The sequence below is a fragment of the Trifolium pratense genome, linkage group LG6, assembly GCF_020283565.1.
Source record: "Trifolium pratense cultivar HEN17-A07 linkage group LG6, ARS_RC_1.1, whole genome shotgun sequence".
NCBI lineage: Eukaryota > Viridiplantae > Streptophyta > Magnoliopsida > Fabales > Fabaceae > Trifolium > Trifolium pratense.
The window spans coordinates 24,243,987-24,265,097 of record NC_060064.1 but is presented as its reverse complement, the minus strand read 5'-3'; the positions used below and the strand labels follow the sequence as shown (position 1 = coordinate 24,265,097).

Below are 21,111 nucleotides of genomic sequence, written 5' to 3'. Positions count from 1 at the left end.
CCCCAACGCGTCTCCTCCTCCCTGTTTCACTCTTGATTTTCAGCTCAGGTGCTCAAATGCGGTCTTTTCAAGGGCGATGAACAGTGACCCGATAAAGGTTTGATTGTTGTATGTAGAACTTTGTTTTGATTGTTGTTGTTTGTTTGTGTGTTTTCATCCGTTTTCAAGCTTCAAGCTTCTGTTTTGATTGTTTGTGTGGGTTGCTGCTTGGTGGTCTTTTTGGGTTCTACTCTAATGGCTTCCACCACCTCACAGTCAACTGTTACCAAAACATTTACTCAAGCATTGTCAAATTCGTGCAATATTCATGCATCGCAGTTACCTAAACTTTGTTTGAAAGGTAAGCAAGTCTCAATCAAAATAATTGAAGATGAATATTTGGCAAGTGTCTTAGTCTCAATCCTAAAGGGTCTATCTCTGGTTTCCATGCTAGACTTAAAGGCACAAATTTTAAAGTTTTGGGAAACCAATGCTCCATGGTGTATGGTTTCACTAGGGAATGGTTACTTTGAATTTATTTTTTCATCCATCAATGATCTAAGTGCAATTAGATCCATTGGCTCTTGGAATCTTTCACCAGGTTTCCTTCGGACCTTTGCTTGGACAGCTGACTTCAACCCTCACATTGTGCTGCACACCATCGCTCAAACTTGGATACGCGTTCATGGTCTTGCTCATAAATATTGGCGACCCGCAACATTAATTGTTTGAAATTGCAGGGGCTCTAGGAATTCCTTTAGCGCTTGATGAGGCATAAATGAAGAGAACTTTCGGTCATTTTGACAGAGTTTTAATCGAGGTTGATCTTAATTCTGATCTTCACAAAAGAATTCTTGTTGAAAGGAATGCTTTTGATTTCTGTGTGGATATTAAGAACGAGAAACTTCCCCTTTTCTATAACTCATGTTAGATTATTGTCATTCTGAGCTCATTAGTAATACTTCTTGCATCCTTATTGTGGTGGAAAATTTTAGCTATTTGTTATTATATTGGTTTGTACCTACTGCTATTTGTACTCTTTTTGGGCTGTAATGTAATCATTGTACGTTTTAGTGTCTATTAATAAAGTTTTGCAGTTGAAAAAAAAAAAACTCCTAAAGCCGGTGGCGGAACTAGAAAAAATTACATGGGTGGGCTGCAAAAAAAATGAGAAAAAAATTATAATATAGAAATTAGGCTTAAATATCACATTGGTCCCTGTATGTTTCCGTTTTTTTTGTTTTAGTCTCTATATTGTTTTTTTGTTTAAGCAATCTGGATAGCTCGAAACAATGCTAGATTTTTCAGGTGCAGACCAAATTGGATGTCTTCATTATCTTGGATATCTGCTAACATCACTCTTACTGGTAACCAAACAAATCTTACTTCTTCGACTTCTATCAGAGATTTTTCAATTCTCAAAGCTTTCTTGGTTATCATCCACCCTCCTAAGCCATCTTTCTTGAAAGAGATTATATGGCAACCTCCTCCATCTCAGTGGATCAAATGCAATATAGATGGTGCTTCTACTCCTCTTGCATCAGCATGTGGTGGGATTTTTAGAAACAACTGTACAAAATTTATTTGTTGTTTTGCAGTTAATCTTGCTTTGTCCTCGGCGTTTTATGCTGAACATTGTGGCCTCATGTCAGCTATTGAAATTGCAGACTCTAGAGGATGGAATAACTTATGGATTAAGACAGATTTCATGCTTGTGGTAATGTCCTACAAGTCTCCTAATATGGTGCCTTGGCCTTTAAGAAGTCGTTGGTACAATTGCATGGTGGCTTCTAGGCGCATGAATATCATTGTTTCTCATATTTTTAGTGAGGGGAATCAGTGTGCTGGTGGTTTAGCAAATTTGGGTTTATCTTTAAACAGGCTTACTGTATGGTGTGAGCTTCCTCATCAAATTAAGGAAAGTTTTAATTGTGATAGACTTGGTAAACCCTTTTTTAGGGTTATACATGGTTAGGGAGGTTTTTGGCCTAGTCCCCCTCCTTCTTTTTGTATCTCTTTCCTCATCTTATTATATATATATATATTGAGGTAGTAGCCCTTTGCTACTCCTCTTTTTTTTGAAAAAAAAAAATGTGATATTTAAGCCTAGAAATTAAATACAAAAATTATAGTCTCAATTGCATATTTGGTCCCTTATGTTTATTTTAGAATTCAATTTGGTCCCTTATGTTTAAAAAGTTTCAAGTTGATCATTTTCGTCAAATTTTTGTTTTAATTGTCAACTTGTCTAATGAATTTGCGTACGTGGATCACTTAGGAAAGTACTATGTGAAAGTTTTAGAATAAATTAACTCAAAATTTAACAAAAAGTTAGAAAAAAGTAATTCAAAATTTAACGAAAAGGGTCAACATATGTTGAGATCAATAACATAAGGGACCAACTTGAAACTTTTTAAACATAAGGGACCAAATATGTAATTAAGCCAAAATTATATTGAAGAAAACCTGTAGCTAATAGCTTATAAGGTCATATTGAAGAAAAAAAATCTATTTGATCACATTTTTGTATGAACGTATAGCTTATTTATACTAGCTCAATTGCTAATTTTACCTAATATTATAAATTCAATCAGCTATTCATTATTTTTTTGTCAAATAAAATCAAATTAAAATTAAATTGTATCTTAAAATAATACTCAACATATACCGATTGACTTGAAATAATTATTAATAGATTATAAACTAATATTTGTACTAATACTTAAACTACTAATAATCATCAATAACAAACTCAAGATTAATATTTACATTAATATTAGTAATAATACATATAAGAATGACTTAAAATTATTAATAATATACATTGAACTAATAATCTACCTATTAAAAAAATTATTTTGTTGAGGTGGGGGTTGGTTGTGGCACAACACAGCCCACCCCTGATACCGCCACTGCCTAAAGCTATATCATGTTCTACAATTGTGAAGAAATCTAAAGCGCGATCTATCGTTAATACTTCAAATGTTGAGAAACGTGTGAAAGTCCAATTCCAAATATTTTTACAGATTATAATAAAATTGTTGTAGAAATAACTCTCTTGTTGATGACATTATAAGGTCTAGCTATGTCTATTATGTTCGTGGGAGACGTACGTCTTTAATTATGAGAAAGAAATTCATTTTATTTTTGTTGAAAAAGATCTCGTTTGTGTTCAAGATATTTCATCTTCGAGTGGCATGACTTTCCCTACTGTTGGAGATCCTGAACTTTGAGAACAAAGTTTTTTGTGAAGAGTTGCATGAAAAAATTGAAGTGGTAGCCGACTCAATTTCTTAAAAGTAACAATAGCTATAAAGTTCGTGTAATTAAATATTCTTATTGTCTTTTGCTTAAAAAAATTAAACTTTATTTTGTTGAAACAAAATTATTTATTAAATTATGATAATAATCTTTGTTAAGAAATTGTTGATAAGATAAAAAAAATTACTTACCAAAAAATATAAAATAAAATTTTATTAATTCTAATTTCAATACTATAGATTTATTACTATTTTCTTTAATATTTGAAAAATTATACGTTGTTGCTAATTTTTCTAATTTATTTTTTATCAAAGATTTTTATGTTTTCCTTTGAAATATCTTTTTTACTATGAACTTATAATTTATGTTTGAGTTTTAATTTTCATCCCTATAAAATAAAATCATTTGTGTTCATCCCTACAAAAAAATTTCTTTTGTTTTTAGTCTTTAATGGGCAAATTTTGACATTTTTTTACATAATATGGACTTATATAGGTTTAAAATGATATATAGACGTAATATAGATCATTTTGAATATAAAACTATCATAATATTGACATTAACATGTCAAAATTTTGTTGATTAAAGACTAATATATATATATATATATATATATATATATATATATATATTTTGTAGGGATAAAACAAGTGATTTTATTTTACAGGAACGAAAATCAAAATTCGCTATAAAAGTAGGAACTTAAAACATATTTTATCTTATAATTTATAAAGATTTTTTTTTTCTTGAAATAATTTTTTTCTTTAATGACAATTTGAAATTTTTTCTTTTGAAAGCTTAAATTGTTATTTAGGTCCCCGCTTAAAATTAAAAGGCTTAACTACACATTTGGTCTCTTATGTTTATTTTAGGTTTTAATTTGGTCCCTTACGTTTAAAAAGTATCAATTTGGTCCCTTACGTTTTTTTTAGGTTTCAAGTTAGTCTTTTCCGTTAGTTTTGTCACTAACACCGTTTGAACAGTACACGTGTCAGCATGTCCAAGTGCCACGTGTCAGTCCACATATGCAAATTGACTGCCACATGTGACAAAATTGACGGAAAGGACTAACTTGAAACCTAAAATAAACGTAAGGGACCAAATTAATACTTTTTAAACATAAGAGACCAAATTAAAAATCTAAAATAAACGTAAGAGACCAAATGTATAGTACCGATAAGTAGGGTGGCTACAATGCCCAAGAGGCCAAGACGTTCTTTATCCCACCGACTAGCTTCGTGTCACTGTCAAGTGTCCCCCATCCCCCTCTCTCAACTTTATTGGCTTAAAATTTGTTCAAAAGTAACAAAAGCTTTAAAGTTCGTGTAATTAAATATCCTTCTTGTCTTTTTTTACATAGACAATTAGTTATTCCTTCCTATCCTCAATAAGTAGTTTAATTTCACTATGATTACTATTCACATTTTTTTTTATATTATTTTTTAAAATCAAAACTCGAGATGACTGAAATCCATTTAAGTGATTGACATCTCCCAACAAATATTTCTCCATACACATGCTAGAGATCAAACATTCTAATAATACTTTTTATAAGTAAATAAAAATAAAAATTAGTGAGTATATAAGATATTATACTTGTTTACCAACAATGAATTGGTCTGAATGATAAGAGTCTTGATACCCTTAAGCATGTAATCATGAGTTCGATTTCTGACTCACACATATGGAAAAAAAATTGGTTGAAAGGGAAGAACACACCTTGTGTGCCCCACAGGTTCCGCGGCGGAGATTAGTTATCGCTAACAACGGTGAAAACTTCGTACCAATATCATACTAACAAATTAGACTTATTTCAATGAAAATTTTCAACGAAGAAAGTTTATAACTCTTAGCTCGAATATAAAAATGATGAAATTGTTGGACCGGACATTGTAATCGGGAATCAAACATCAACTTCTATCCAAAATAAATGACCGATAACGGTATGTAAAGAGTTTTTTTATATCAAAGAGGGCCTAAGCCCAACGGTATGTGAAGTTTGGTTTTCACTAATTTATCAATAATACTTCATTTTATTTAAGGCAAATGGTAACAAGTGCCCCTGGCACTTTTTAAGATATTAAAAAAAATTATATAATTTTTGTGGAAACATGTAAATTCAACGTATTGAAAATTATACTCTCTCCGGTCTATATATTTGCCTCTTTTATAAGCAAATATACTAATTTGCACACTTAAAGTTACTATTTTGTTTTGATTTTATGGAAAAAAATTCTATTAAAATTCCTATTACAATTGTATTTGAACTCTACAATCATGTGAAAAAATTGAATAATTAATGGGGGTAAGTTGGGAAGAATAGCATTAAATAAAGTTGATTTTGGCACTTTTACTTATATTTGAGACCAATTTTTTTATTGATTTTTGCTTATAAATAAGACCGGAAAAAGTAATATTTAATTTTTTAAATAAAATATTTCTTTAAATGAAATGTTTTAAGAGTGTTCCGCGAGACACCCGTTAACAAGACCAAATATAAAATAATTTTTACATTTTATATTCATTGAATCATATATCATATCTCACAACAATCTAAAACTCATATATCATATCTATATCTATAAATTGGACTAAGACAAAAATTATAATAGAAACAGGACGGCATTAAACTATTATTAATAGTTTTCTATATATGGTGATTATCTCTTTAGTTAGAGAGAAACAAGATTCACAAAGCAAGCCACATAAAAAGAACTATGGAAGACGGTGTTACAGAAGTTCATAGTTTGTTTCCTCCACCAAATCATAATCCAGAAGAGGGATCCAAAAGAAAATATAATGAAGAAAATGAAGAAGGGTTTGTCTCAACAGAAAAGGCTGAAAAAGTGAAACAGAAAGGTCTTGATATAGATGAAGCAAAAGACAGTTCAAGTGGAGGTGGAGGTGTAATTAGCAACTTTATCTCGAATTTTATGACACCTTTGAGTCCAAGAACAGGGAAAGTTACTACTGAAGATGAAAGTGGAAATGAGGTGTTTGAGAAAGAGGAAGAGATTGGTAACAATGGTGGAGAAAAAGGGGTCATAAGTAATCTTGTTTCTAATTTCTTTCATAGAAATGAATCTGAAGAAGGTGTGGTGGAAACTGAGAAGAAAGAGAAGGAAGATGATGAGGAAATAAAAGGTGGTGAAAAGATTAAGAGATTGAAGACAGATCAGACTGAAGCTAATGGTGGCAGCAGTGGCGGTGGAGGCCTTATTCATGACATTGTATCTCATTTACCTACTTCTATCCCAGGTAAAATCAACAAAAACTCAAAAATTAAGGGTCACTTTGCAAAGTCTTATACTAGATTAATTACTAGTAGCATTTTAGTTTCGTTTACTTTGCGAAAATATTTTCTGTTTTATTTTTTAAGATATTTATTAATTAACTCGCGTAAGTATAGTTCAGTTGATATTTGGTAGGATCTTGATAGTTCCACCTAAAAATATTTTGTTCATTTTATGTGTTAAGGTATTGAATGCACAACTTTCGAAAAAAGGTTTTCATATTAGGCACTGTTTAGCGTTTTAATTTCCTTATTTTAAATTTGAATCTTCTAATATTAATTTCCTTATTTTCGCTAACTGATTTGGACCAAAGCTTACTAATTAACTATATTTTTTTGGATTTTTTTTTGTTATAAGTGTAGTGGCTAGAAAATCCATCTTAATGATGAATAAGTGTTTGGACTCTTTATATTATGTCTACCAAATTTTTTGACTTAAATTGAATAGCATTCCACATTTTTTAATCTTTAGTTCAAATCAGTTAAACTATGACCACATTTTTTATCAAGGACTTTGATGAGAGTTAATTTATTTGATTGACATACACTGCATTTTTTGGGCCAGATGATGCAGCTCCTACAGCAGATGAGGCGACTATTTTGATTAACTCTCTTGTTCGTGACTAAGCAGACACATCAAAATGGGATTCTTTTGCAATGTACTCCCTCCGTCCCAAAATATAAACAAAAAGTGATCAATGAAAGTTGATGTATTTGGTTTAAAATTTAGTCCAGATACATTCACTTTTGTTGACCTCCTTTTACTTATATTTTGGGACGGAGTAGTATCATGTATTTTATTTTTTCAGTCCTTTTCTACAGATGTTATTTTTGGGGTGAACTTTTGTATTATGCCTCTGTTTGGACTCTTTATGTTATGTCTGCCATAATCAAAATTAGCAATCTTTGGACTTCGGTCTAAATCAGTTATTGGTTTTTGAAAAGTGTAACATTAGTTGAACTAAGGATTAAAGGAATTGGAGATCGAAAATTTAAATTCGTGTAAAAAAAGATTGCCATAACAATAACAATTAAGTCATTAAAAAGAAGTTATTACTTTTGAAAACTGAACTATTTTCCAGCCAGCCAAGTACCTGATAAAGTTTTTTCATCTTCATTTTGTTGGTAGATACTTTTTAAGTTAGCATCTATATTTTCAAAGTTATGTTATTTGTACATACAATTTTCTAAATTGTATCTCAACATCTTTTACCATTGAATGTAGGCAGTAGTCTCCAGGTGAGAGAGCAAACATCTAAGAGAGAAAATAAATTAAAACTTAAAATCGTGTCCGCTTATTTGGATAAATATGATATCCATATCCGTGCGGATATCCACTAAGCGTATAGTCCGCGAATTTTAAAGTATCCGTGAATATTTACAAATATCTATAGATAAAATAAAATTTAAAAAAATATATTTTTTCTAATCACCTAAAAGATTTCTTCAACTTCTTTTAAAGAAGTAAAAAAATAATAACTCATAATATATTCATACATTTTACTTTCAATTTAACAACAAATGTCACCACGTTCATTTTCCTTCTTTTTTTCCTAAACTTATTGTTTAGGATATAATCTTCTTACCATGATATCATATATTTCTCTTCAAATAAATAATATACATACATTTCTAACCAAAAAAAGTTCATCACAAAGTTTACCGAATATAAAAGACTCTTTTATTGTAAAAAAAAAAACTCTTTTATATTGAATAAATAAGAATATTTAAGTAATTTTCCTATTTTATTAACGGATACGGATATCCACGGACGCGGGTATCATTAAATCTGCACCCGTATTCACTAAGTAACAGGTAGTTGAAATATCCATTTATTTTATCCGTGGATATCCATCAAGCTATCCACTTCGTGCCCATGGCGAATTTTATCCATAGATACTCGCAGATACAGATAATTTTTCCATCCCTAAAATGCAATTTTCCACAATTTTTGTTCAAATATTTGCATTAACCATTTGGGTTGATCTACACTTTATACCTTTCATTGTGCAAAATCATTTGTTTGTTATTTTTAGTATTAAAAAAAAACGCGTGAAAGTTTATTAGTAAATAGAAGGTGCAAATAACAACTCCTTCGAGGCCCGGCCCAGGAATCCTCAAACTTGCTACGTCGACAGTGAAATGAGAAGAATTTCGTATTCGTATTCGTATTCGTATCGTATATATATTCACTTCAACTAGGGTTTTAGGTTCTCTCTTTCACCATATCACAGAACTCGCACACACGCACGCAGGGAGAAACAGGCGCAGCATCCTTGTCATCACATCTGACAAAACACCAAAATGGTTAGTGTTCAACCTAACACCATAATCACATGCTCATTTTATTTCTTACTGCATTTCATTTTGTTATTTCTGGTGCCTAATATTTGAATTTTTATTGTATTTTTTCTAATCGCATTGTGTGATTTCATTTCATATGCTTAGGTTATTTGTTCTGCTTGATTTTAATTATCTAATGATCAATATATATGTAATTGTGCGTAATGTTGTATGAGTTAATGCAATTGTAAATTATGCAATAAAATTGATTACTGCTTCACACAATTCCTGCTGAGAATCTCATTCCATTTGCTGAGTATAGAGATTAATTGTAGACATTTTGGATTAGAAATTGATTTAATGTTTTTAATTTTGATTCATATTTGCCTTTCATAAACATATTGATTGATTGGATCATGTTTAGTCTGGGCTTAAGTTTTCATGTTAGGATTATTATGCTGTGAATTTTGGTTTGGTTTTTGAATTTTGGATTAACACCAATCCCACCGTCCACTTGCGGGGGTGCCCATATAAAGTTAGAGCTTTGGAGGAGCATGAGTGGCACCGGGAGGAATTGAACCTGAGACCTTGAGAGGAGCAAACTCAAAGGTCTCAAGCCTTCACCACTAAGCCAACCCATGTGGATTTTGTTTGGTAGTCTTTATGATTCATGTCTAATAGACTCTTTCTTATTCATTGGGAAATGAATTCAGTGTTTCAATGTTCTACACTTCTACTTCTAAGTAAAGCTTGAATCAGTTATTTTTGTTTTTGTCCCGACCATCGATAACGTTTGAAATTTTAATATTCATTTGGAACTGAGTTCAGTTTTTCAATGTTCTTCTAAGTAAAACTTGAATCATCAGTTATTTTTGTTTTTCTCTTGGCCATTGATAATCTTTGAAAAATTAATACCGTGTTTACTAGTTTTAATCCTAAAAATTCGATATCTGCTAACCGGCTCACCCAAGTTTTATTTTAATTTTGTATAATAAAAATGTACACAGATTCATAATGTAGGATTATTTCCTTTGTAACCTTTGGAATTTTTTTTAAATGTACTAGGTAATTTATTTAGTCGTTCTTTGGTTCATTACAATCCCTCAAATCAGTTGTTTAGTTTTCTTGGTTAAAGAGTGTTATGTCTATCACAGACTCGACCTGCCTTTCTGGCTCATATCGGTTTGGTGAATTTGGAGTTGAATTCTTATGTGGCATGCTTTCATTGGCTTGATTTTGCATATCTTCTATTTTGTTTATTTGGCATTTTATATAGGATGTAGAATATCTTGAATTTTTTAGTCATAATCTAATTATAGATTTTCTCGTGTATTTCAGGCAAGAGGGTTGAAGAAACATTTGAAGAGGCTCAATGCTCCGAAACATTGGATGCTTGATAAGCTTGGTGGCGCCTTTGTACGAACATCGTTCCTAGGCTTTGTGTTGCTAATAATAATTTATTTTTCATCTTAATTTTCCATTTGAACTCATGCATTAAATTTTTTGTTGTACAGGCACCAAAGCCATCATCTGGACCTCACAAATCAAGGGAGTGCCTGCCTTTGATCCTTATCCTCCGAAACAGACTAAAATATGCTCTGACATATAGAGAAGTAATTGCCATCTTAATGCAACGTCATGTTCTTGTTGATGGCAAAGTTAGGACTGATAAGACATATCCTGCTGGTTTTATGGGTATGATCATTAGACTTAAATGACACATGAAATTTTAAATTTTTTATCGTCAACTTTTACTTTGACTAATTGAACAATGAATGCAATTTTCCAGTGTTTTTTCAGTTTGACAATGTTAGTATTTAGACAATATAAGTAACTAGGTATGTGATTCTAAATTATCATTAGAGATTATCTTGTTCTAATCTAATTCTGTTACCACTTCTAGATGTTGTGTCTATTCCCAAGACAAATGAAAATTTCCGTCTTCTGTATGACACAAAGGGTCGATTCCGTCTTCACTCTGTAAGGGATGATGAGGCAAAGGTCAGTCTAATCCTTCACAATATCTCTAATTTGTACTCATAAAGATAAATTGTTTCATAATTTTTTTTTTTTTTTTTTTGCAGTTTAAGCTCTGCAAAGTGCGATCTGTTCAGTTTGGACAGAAAGGGATACCTTATTTGAACACCTATGATGGGCGCACCATCCGATATCCTGATCCCCTAATTAAGGCTAATGACACAATCAAACTTGACTTGGAACTTAACAAGATAACTGATTTCATCAAATTTGATGTGGGGAATGTTGTTATGGTGACTGGAGGGAGGAATAGAGGTCGTGTTGGTGTCATCAAGAACAGGGAAAAACACAAAGGAACCTTTGAGACCATTCACGTCCAGGATTCCACTGGTAATGAGTTTGCAACCCGGTTGAGTAATGTCTTCACCATTGGCAAAGGTACAAAACCATGGGTGTCTCTACCCAAAGGCAAGGGTATTAAATTGACTGTCATTGAGGAGGCTAGGAAGCGGATTGCTTCTCAACAAGTGGCAGCTGCTTAAATTTTAATACTTTATATTGTTTGGTAATTTAGCCATTTAGATTGTTTATGAGACTGTTTCGCGGCTAGATTGTTTGAATCACAATTTTGAACATGACTTGATGTGAGTTCAATTTGTTTGAAAATCTATGTTGGATGACATTTTTTGTTCTCAATTTTGTCTTCCAGTTGTATTAGAATTGAATTACAGTATAAATTTATGATTTGACTATCATATAAGAGAAAGCTTAGTCTCTTCAATTATTTGTTTTTCATTTGTTCTCTCGAGACTTGAAATTGCGTAGTTAGTCAACATCATTGATTATTTGGAAGTGGATGGAGGATGGAAACTCGTACATGGTTATTAAAGAATTTAAACCTTGTTAATTAATATGTTAAGTTTGTTGACTAAAATTTGTGTTGGTGGGTGTTCTGGTCGCTGTCTTCATACAACTTGAAGGATACCATGTATCTTATGAATAGCCTTGAATGTGAAGGGATTGAATCAAATATGTGAACCAGATCAAAAGTAATTCTGAATCAAAATTTTAACTATTGAAGTTTCTGTCCTGGTTGCAAGCTGTAACGCCCCAAAGTCCATGCTGATACATTCAATGTCTAAACCGTAAAGGCACAGCACACCGCCTTTGTATGCACTGATACACCTAAAAATGTGCTATTTATTTAGTTAAATTATTATTATATTTTATATGTTTTTATTTCAATTTCGAAGTTTTACTATATAAATAGTTACTTATTCCTCGTATTTTAAATAAACAGATAAAAAATGTACGAGTTGAAGAAAGGAGCAAAAATGGATGAAAAATGCCACACACGTGCAGCACAAGGCCACACGCGTGCAGCCGGCACAACAAAGGGCTGGCGACGGCCAGCAAGGGCTCAATGGCGCCCGCCACAAGGCACAAAGGCCTCCTGTAACTTGCTGCTCAAGATTTAATCACGGACGTTCATTTGGATCAAACGGCCACGCGCTATACTGCTCAAAGTCCCACATCGGACAATTCTTGTTTTTGCTTTTTACTATTTTAGTATAAATAGGCTACTTGTCTTCACTTGTAAACATACAGACCTTGAGTCAAAAATACCTTTAGCTTGGGAAAAGTTAAAAGGAGGAATTGACGATAAAGAACTAAAATTCTTTGTCTCTTCCCTTAGTTTTAATTTTGTTGTTGTTGGTGTTGTACGAAAGAGTCTTGTGGATTAATTTCAGGTTTTTTATTTTATTTTTTTTTGTTTATTTTGTTTATTTTATTTTTCTGTTTTTATTTTATATTTTTATTTATTTATTTTATATCTTTATTTTTAGTTATGTCTAGCTAGGTTAGTATTGCTAGGATGTGTAGTCAGTAGCTAATAGGGGGTTCGGTAATTAGTTTATGCGAGTGTGTTTAATGCATTTTCAAAAGCCAGTTTTTAATTATACGTTTCCATAATTCGTCACGAGAGTGAGAGTTATTTAAGGCATTAGGCCAACATTGGCGAAAGCTGAGGCCCGATGCCAGATAGTAAAAACTGAGACATTAGTTCTAAAGACAGCAAGAGCGAATTTAGCATTAATGAAGTTATAATTGGTTTTCAAAAAGTACTTTATTAGCGGATGTGAGGACGAGAGTTAAGCATCACCTTTATAATCTACGATATTAGTCAAAATCTGCGAAAGCTGAGATTAGTATCTTTAAATCAACATAATAGAAAACTATATCTTTTGTTTAAAGCATGAACTAAATAATGAACCCCTCTGATGCAACTAATAGCACGTCCTAGCAGTATTTTATTCATATATTAAAAATCTAAAAAACATATTTCTTTAATTTTAATTATTTAAAATCTTTTAAATCATTAGCCTTAGATTTACAAAGCGGCACTAGATAACGGTAGGTCGATTATTGGTCCTTTGAGTTCGATAATCTTTTAAAACTACGCGACGCAACTGTATACTTGCAGTTAGGTTGATAAACACGCGATCAAGTTTTTGAAATTGCGTAATAAGTACTAAAATAAATACTAATAAAAATACTTAATAACATATTGAAATGGAAAAGAAAATGTTTGAAAATACTAAAATATGCGGAAATAAAATCACACGGAAAAACAGGGAAATAATTATTTTCTCCTCACCCAAACTTATTAAAAGCATTGTCCTTAATGATTGGGCGGAAAAGAGAACGTATTAAAAATAAAAGGCAATCACTAGCCACGTAGAGTTTTTAGAGCGGTATGGATGGTAGCAAATTCTTTAGCACATCTGTCGAACTGCTCAATAGCCAAGTCCAAGAAGGTGTTGAGATCCGAGCGAAGTGTCGCAATTGTTGTATTGATATCAGCTATAGCAGTTGTATGATCAACCGGGGCAGGTGGTTTGTTGGTGGATTCAGCAGTGTGGATGGAGGATAGTGGTCCAGGTGTATAGTAAAATGGTGGGGTTTGGGGGTCATGTTCATCTTCATCCTCTAAATCATATAGCCAATTAGCCTTATTGTGGACGCTAGTCTTTTCGGGATTTGGAAGGGTAAAATGGTGGACCGGTTTATGGTTGATGACTAGTGTGTAGGGAGTGGGTCCCAAATTGTGTATAAGGCCATGATTGAAACAGAAGTTAATGTTGAGGTAGCGGAATCCACTTGCTAGTGGTGTACCATATGGTATGAGTTGGCCTAAAAAGTCATCAAGGCCAATGGCTCTAGCTAAAAAGGTAACAAAACCACCAATGCAGATGCGGCGGTTTGGGGTTTCAATGAGCTTTTGAAGGTTGGCTAGAACAAATGGCGCAAGGTTTACTGGGCGACCTTGGAAAGCACAGAACATGATAAATAATTCATCCTTAGAAACAGTAGTGTCATCTTCTTGCTTTCCAAAGATGGTATGGGCTAATATCATGTAAAAGTAGCGTATGGCGGGATTATGGATCTTTAGGTTGTTTTGGTCGGCCGGGTCAGAGTTGGGCTCTCCAGAAATACTTCCCCAAAAGTTGCACAATTCGTAGTCCATGAATTCATCTTCTTGAGTTTTGATTGCAGGATCTAGGCCATTGGGTACCTTCATAAATTCAACAATGTTGCGGTGGGTGTAGGTATAGTCAAGACCGAATAGTCTAAACTTAGTTTGGCCTCGATGGACGATATATCCATGGTTGGGGGAGTTTTTGAAAGAGTTTAGGAATTCGAGGGTTAAATTACGGTAAGTAGGGAGGGTTGAAAGGTTCAAAGTGTCCCACCCCAACTGGTTGATCATAAAGTTGACACTCTCAGCGATACCTAAAGAAATCATCGTGTTCGAACGAGAGATGTCGTTCCAAAATTTCCCTCACAATAACACGATGATTTCTTTAGGTATCGCCGAGAGTGTCAACTTTATGATCAACCAGTTGGGGTGGGACACCTTGAACCTTTCAACCCTCCCTACTTACCGTAATTTAACCCTCGAATTCCTAAGCTTTTTCAAAAACTCCCCCAACCATGGATATACCATCGATCGAGGCCAAACTAAGTTTAGACTATTCGGTCTTGACTATACCTACACCCACCGCAACATTGCTGAATTTATGAAGGTACCCAATGGCCTAGATCCTGCAATCAAAACTCAAGAAGATGAATTCATGGACTACGAATTGTGCAACTTTTGGGGAAGTATTTCTGGAGAGTCCAACTCTGACCCGGCCGACCGAAACAACCTAAAGATCCATAATCCCGCCATACGCTACTTTCACATGATATTAGCCCATACCATCTTTGGCAAGCAAGAAAATGACACTACTGTTTCTAAGGATGAATTATTTATCATGTTCTGTGCTTTCCAAGGTCGCCCAGTAAACCTTGCGCCATTTGTTCTAGCCAACCTTCAAAAGCTCATTGAAACCCCAAACCGCCGCATCTGCATTGGTGGTTTTGTTACCTTTTTAGCTAGAGCCATTGGCCTTGATGACTCTTTAGGCCAACTCATACCATATGGTACACCACTAGCAAGTGGATTCCGCTACCTCAACATTAACTTCTGTTTCAATCATGGCCTTATACACAATTTGGGACTCAGTCCCTACACACTAGTCATCAACCATAAACCGGTCCACCATTTTACCCTTCCAAATCCCGAAAAGATTAGCGTCCACAATAAGGCTAATTGGCTATATGATTTAGAGGATGGAGATGAACATGACCCCCAAACCCCACCATTTTACTATACACCTGGACCACTATCCCTCATCCACACTGCTGAATCCACCAACCAACCACCTGCCCCGGTTGATCATACAACTGCTATAGTTGATATCAATGCAACAATTGCGACACTTCGCTCAGATCTCAACACCTTCTTGGACTTGGCTATTGAGCAGTTCAATAGATGTGCCAAAGAATTTGCTACCATCCATACTGCTCTAAAAACTCTACGTGGCTAGTGATTGCCTTTTATTTTTAATACGTTCTCTTCTCCGCCCAATCATTAAGGACAATGCTTTTAATAAGTTTGGGGAGGAGAAAACTAATTATTTCCCTGTTTTTCTGTGTGATTTTATTTCCGCATATTTTAGTATTTTCATTCAAACAATTTTTTTTCCATTTCAATACGTTATTAAGTATTTTTATTAGTATTTATTTTAGTACTTATTGCGCAATTTCAAAAACTTGATCGCGTGTTTATCAACCTAACTGCAAGTATACAATTGCGTCGCGTAGTTTTAAAAGATTATCGAACCCAAAGGACCAATAATCTACCTACCGTTATTTAGTGTCGCTTTGTAAATTTAAGGCTAATGATTTAAAGGATTTTAAATAATTAAAATTAAAGAAATATATTTTTTAGATTTTTAATATATGAATAAAATACTACGTGCTATTAGTTGCATCTGAGGGGTTCATTATTTAGTTCATGCTTTAAACAAAAGATATAGTTTTCTATTATGTTGATTTAAAGATACTAATCTCAGCTTTCGCAGATTTTGACTAATATCGTAGATTTAAAGATACTAATCGCGTCCTCACATCCGCTAATAAAGTACTTTTTGAAAACCAATTATAACTTCATTAATCATAAATTCGCTCTCGCTGTCTTTAGAACTAATGTCTCAGTTTTTACTATATGGCACCGGGCCTCAGCTTTCGCCAATGTTGGCCTAATGCCTTAAATAACTCTCACTCTCGTGACGAATTATGGAAATGTATAATTAAAAACTGGCTTTCGAAAACGTGTTAAAAACACTCGCATAAACTAATTACCGAACCCCCTATTAGCTACTGACTACACATCCTAGCAATACTAACCTAGCTAGACATAACTAAAAATAAAGACATAAAATAAATAAATAAAAATATAAAATAAAAACAGAAAAATAAAATAAAGAAAATAAATAAAAGAAAATAAAATAAAATAAAGAACCTGAAATTAATCCACGAGACTCTTTCGTACAACACCAACAGCAACAAAATTAAAACTAAGGGAAGAGACAAAGAATTTTTAGTTCTTTATCGTCAATTCCTCCTTTTAACTTTTCCCAAGCTAAAGGTATTTTTGACTCAAGGTCTGTATGTTTACAAGTGAAGACAAGTAGCCTATTTATACTAAAATAGTAAAAAGCAAAAACAAGAATTGCCCGATGTGGGACTTTGAGCAGTATAGCGTGTGGCCGTTTGATCTAAATGAACGTCCGTGATTAAATCTTGCGCAGCAAGTTGCAGGAGGCCTTTGTGCCTTGTGGCGGGCGCCATTGAGCCCTTGCTGGCGGTCGCCAGCCCTTTGTTGTGCCGGCTGCAAGCGTGTGGCCTTGTGCTGCACGGGTGTGGCCTTTTTCGTCCATTTTTACTCCTTTCTTCAACTCGTACACTTTTTATCTATTTATTTAAAATACGAGGAATAAGTAACTATTTATTTTATATGATTCGCCTAGATACATGAAAAGTTATAAAAATATGGACTCCATATTATGGAGCACTCCTCAACCTCTCTTTAAGGTTTGTTTAGTTTATAAAATAAAAAAAAAAAAAATAATATTGGTTTCTTAAGATTAGAAAAATATGTTTTCTTTCGTATAATAATTTTGAAGCTAATTTGTGTTTGTTCATAATATCAAACATTAACTTTTATTCCTCTATTATTTACCACACTTGTTAAAATTATATAATTTCAACTTCTTTTTACAAGAAAGTCATATTATTGCTAAGAAGCTACTAAAGTAGATTTTCATTATAATAAAATTACAAAAATATGAAACGTGATTATTCACCAAAATGTCCCAGTCTAGTCTAGTCTAGCTTTTAAAATGCACTCACATAAACGACATTTTAACCTCAGAAAGTGATTGAAACAGAATCCAAAGCCTTCTTCAAATCAAAACACATTGGCTTTCAATATTAAAAGACTCGATAATAAATTTCTTACATGCCATAATAAATCTTTATTTTAGTGCATTAAACTATACTAGAGAAGTGCTAATACAAACACAAATGCACTGAAAGATAAACCAACCAACCGCTATACAAGGGGTCCACACCACAATACTAAACATTATAAATGAATGAATCGTATTGAGAATATTCGTGTGAAGAATATGTAGGAAAAGAAAAATCCAAATAATATTAAGAAAAAAAGAAAAATCCAAATAAATATCCCCTCATACTCATTATTCCTAAATTGGACTAATACTATGTCATAAATTTAATTTGTATGACGGTATCAAATATAAAAATAAAATTAACATATGAAATTTAAGGATTGAATATATTTTTACTCCGGTTGGGGGAGTCCGGGGTTCAATGCTCCAGGACTATAAGAGAGAGACATCACATCTTCACCTAAAATCTTAAGGCATTATCCCATCAAGCCGAACCACGGCTCTGATACCACTTGTTGAAAAGTCCAGGGGAGCTCGGAAGAAACAATGGGACAAATGCTCCAGGATCACAAGAAAGAGAGAGATGCCACATCGCCACTCAAAATCTTAAGGCATTAGGTTAATGGGTCACCTCTCTTATAAATCCAACATTCTTCCATACATAGTCGATGTGAGACTTAACCACTCACACTTGAAACCCAACACCTCCTTATATAAATCATTTCAAATTTTTACACTACCTCCTACAATAATATCATTCAACTTTTGTTTGAATAAAATAAAATATTCAAGTAAATATCTTGAATATATATTTTTTTGCAAAATGGGAGGATATAAAAAAAGTACACAAATGGCATTGTCTTCTTCTTTATTGCTTTGTGCAGTGGCAGTATTCATTTTGTTGTTTTGCTATAAGTCATATATTAAATATTTTTTTGAAGGGTATGATTCATTGTTCCTTATATAAAAAGGAGCCACCAAGGAATAGAAAGATATCTGCTCTGAAACAAATGAGAAACTGGAAGGGCTGGAGGTGTTTCAAGAGCCTTACTATCCACCCTTTTAAGAGTATCTTTAGTAAAATGAATTCAAATTTCAGATTCAAATCTCAAGGTAAGTAACAAGCTGCTTATGAATTATGTATGCATAGAGATATTGGTGTGTTATTACCAAAATTTAACTATATAAGAAGTAAGAATTGTTTCGGTCGACTTAAAACACTTGTAAGACTATTTGGAAGAGCTTATAAAAACACCTTATTTCCTATCCATAACAATTATTCCCACGATTCCTCTACTATAGCTTATGAAAACTGCTTATAGCTTATATAAAAACAATTATTATTATCTTTTGTTATAGAAATAACTTTTATTCCCATTCTAAATCGACGCTAACAACGTTACAGCGTCCGTTTTTTGGCATTTAGAGTCTGCTTTGGGCCAAAGCTCCATAGCAGTCTTTTGTTATAAAAATGACTTTTATATAAAGCACTTACTTAGCTTGGACACTTTTAGCGTCCACCACGACACAGACTCTAAATTGACGCTAATAACCTTGTAGCGTCCTTTTTTTGACATTTAGAGTCTAGTTTGGGCCGACGCTTCAGAGCAGTTTTGTTGTAGTCATTTATCTTTTGTTATGGAAATAACTTTTATATAAGCACTTAATTAAGTTGTTTATTCCAACATAGCCTAAATAGATTAACTTGTATATGTTTTGTCCTTGATCCATTTTGTTTACTTATGGTCTTGATTAAATACAGGACACAGAAATGGACTTGTTAGTCTTTATAAAGACATGGAGTCTTGTAGAGAATATGCAGATATTCAAGTGATGTGGAAAATGATTGAATCATCATCTCCTCAAATTGCTTGCAAGAAGAAAAAGATCATTAAGTCTTCTTATTGGATGATTTGTTTCAGGCCAACATGATTTTTTTTATCTTCAGCAAAATGGTCCTAGATTTTCTTCATGGACTAGTCCAATTTTAAAGAATGATTCATAGGAGTGTAGAGAAAAGGGAACTCAAAATTTGTATCTCAATTCATTCCTTCATACCTCAATTTCTATCATGTCAATAGTTTTGTTACCATAGGAAGTGAAAGTGAATGAGCAGAGTACAAATTTGATTCTCCTTTAAACACAGAATCTGATAGTAATCTATCTATATTTGAGTTTTTGGTTTTGTTTCCATAACTTTCAAGTTTCAAACATCTGAGACCATCATCATGAACTGGAAAAAAATTCATTGCATTTCCACAATACTAAGTGATCAATAAAACTGCATTAAGTATTTTGATCAATAATCCAAATGACATAAATCATGAAATGGATAAAGTTGTGGTTAGTTTGCAATGTTGTCAATTGCATATCGCGTAAAAAAGCAGTTTGTTAAAACTCCACTTTGCAACAGTGCTATTGCGCGCATAAGAAAGCAGTTTGTTCAAATTCCGGTATGCAACAATATCGCCGCAATAGTCGTTATTTGGCAACATTTTATATTAAACAGCATATCACGGAAGAATAACAATCTGTTCAAACCAGCATATTATGAGTGTGGTGTTCACAATGTTTTTTTTAGGGTCATCAAAGCATCCAAACACTTGACACATTTAAAGAACAAATAATATCCATAATTCAGTTTGTGTCATCGAGGCATCCCATATTCCATCTTGCAGCGGCAACTCTCAGTCTATATTTGCATTCAGGGTCATTAAATCACAACAAATTCATCCCTTCTATTATGAATGAATAGAATTAAATTCAAATAATATAACATTGAAGGCATCAGGCAACCTTTAAATTATAAGTAAATTGACAATGCTTCGTTTATTGTCGTCGAAGCATCCAAAAACTTGAAACATTTTTAAAACAAATAATATCCATGAGTCATCGAAGCATCCAAATACTTGAAACATTCTATAATTGCATTTAGGGTCATTATATCTCAACAAATCCATCTTTTATATTATGAATGAATAAAATTCAATTCATATCAATATCGCATTGAAGAGCAACATACAACTTTTATATTGTGAAGAAAGTTTCATAATGTTTCTTTAGGGTCAACGAGACATCCAAATACTAAAAACATTTTATGGAATATATAATATATAATATTCACGCTTCATTTCGGGTCATTGAGGCATCCAATAACCCATCTCAAGGCGAAAATTCAAATCCATCCTTATATTATAAATAAATTAAATTCAATTCAATTCAATACCACATCGAAGGCATCAAACAACTTTTACATTATGAAGAAAGTGTCAATGTTTCATTAGGGTCAATGAGGTAGCCAAATACTAACAACATTTTATGGAATAAATAATATTCGTGATTCGTTTCAGGTCATTGAGGCATCCAATAATCCTTCCCTTCGGGTCAAATTCAATGCATATCAACATCGCATTGAAGGCATCAAGCAACTTTTAAATTATGAGTGAGGATTTCATG

The 21,111-nt window shown here is 32.9% G+C and overlaps 3 protein-coding genes across 4 annotated transcripts; all 3 read left to right on the top strand.

Annotated features, from left to right (window-relative positions):
• The first annotated feature begins 5,798 nt into the window (after positions 1-5,798).
• On the top strand, positions 5,799-7,523 carry LOC123889984. 2 transcript variants are annotated; one of them, XM_045939518.1, is made up of 2 exons: positions 5,799-6,498; positions 7,107-7,523. In XM_045939518.1, exons 1-2 carry the CDS (start codon positions 5,958-5,960, stop codon positions 7,157-7,159), a joined length of 594 nt encoding a protein of 197 aa, XP_045795474.1. In that variant the 5' UTR covers positions 5,799-5,957; the 3' UTR covers positions 7,160-7,523. The 2 variants fall into 2 exon arrangements, with proteins under 2 accessions (XP_045795474.1, XP_045795473.1); XM_045939517.1 differs by having other exon boundaries at positions 5,803-6,498; positions 7,098-7,243.
• Positions 7,524-8,694: 1,171 nt separating this feature from the next.
• Positions 8,695-11,547, top strand: LOC123889385 (40S ribosomal protein S4-3). Its single transcript, XM_045938687.1, has 5 exons — positions 8,695-8,839; positions 10,154-10,231; positions 10,330-10,510; positions 10,719-10,816; positions 10,900-11,547. Exons 1-5 carry the CDS (start codon positions 8,837-8,839, stop codon positions 11,332-11,334), a joined length of 795 nt encoding a protein of 264 aa, XP_045794643.1. The 5' UTR covers positions 8,695-8,836; the 3' UTR covers positions 11,335-11,547.
• Positions 11,548-18,535: 6,988 nt separating this feature from the next.
• On the top strand, positions 18,536-19,796 carry LOC123893230. The gene is made up of 2 exons (XM_045943167.1): positions 18,536-18,768; positions 19,418-19,796. Exons 1-2 carry the CDS (start codon positions 18,600-18,602, stop codon positions 19,585-19,587), a joined length of 339 nt encoding a protein of 112 aa, XP_045799123.1. The 5' UTR covers positions 18,536-18,599; the 3' UTR covers positions 19,588-19,796.
• Positions 19,797-21,111: the final 1,315 nt, after the last annotated feature.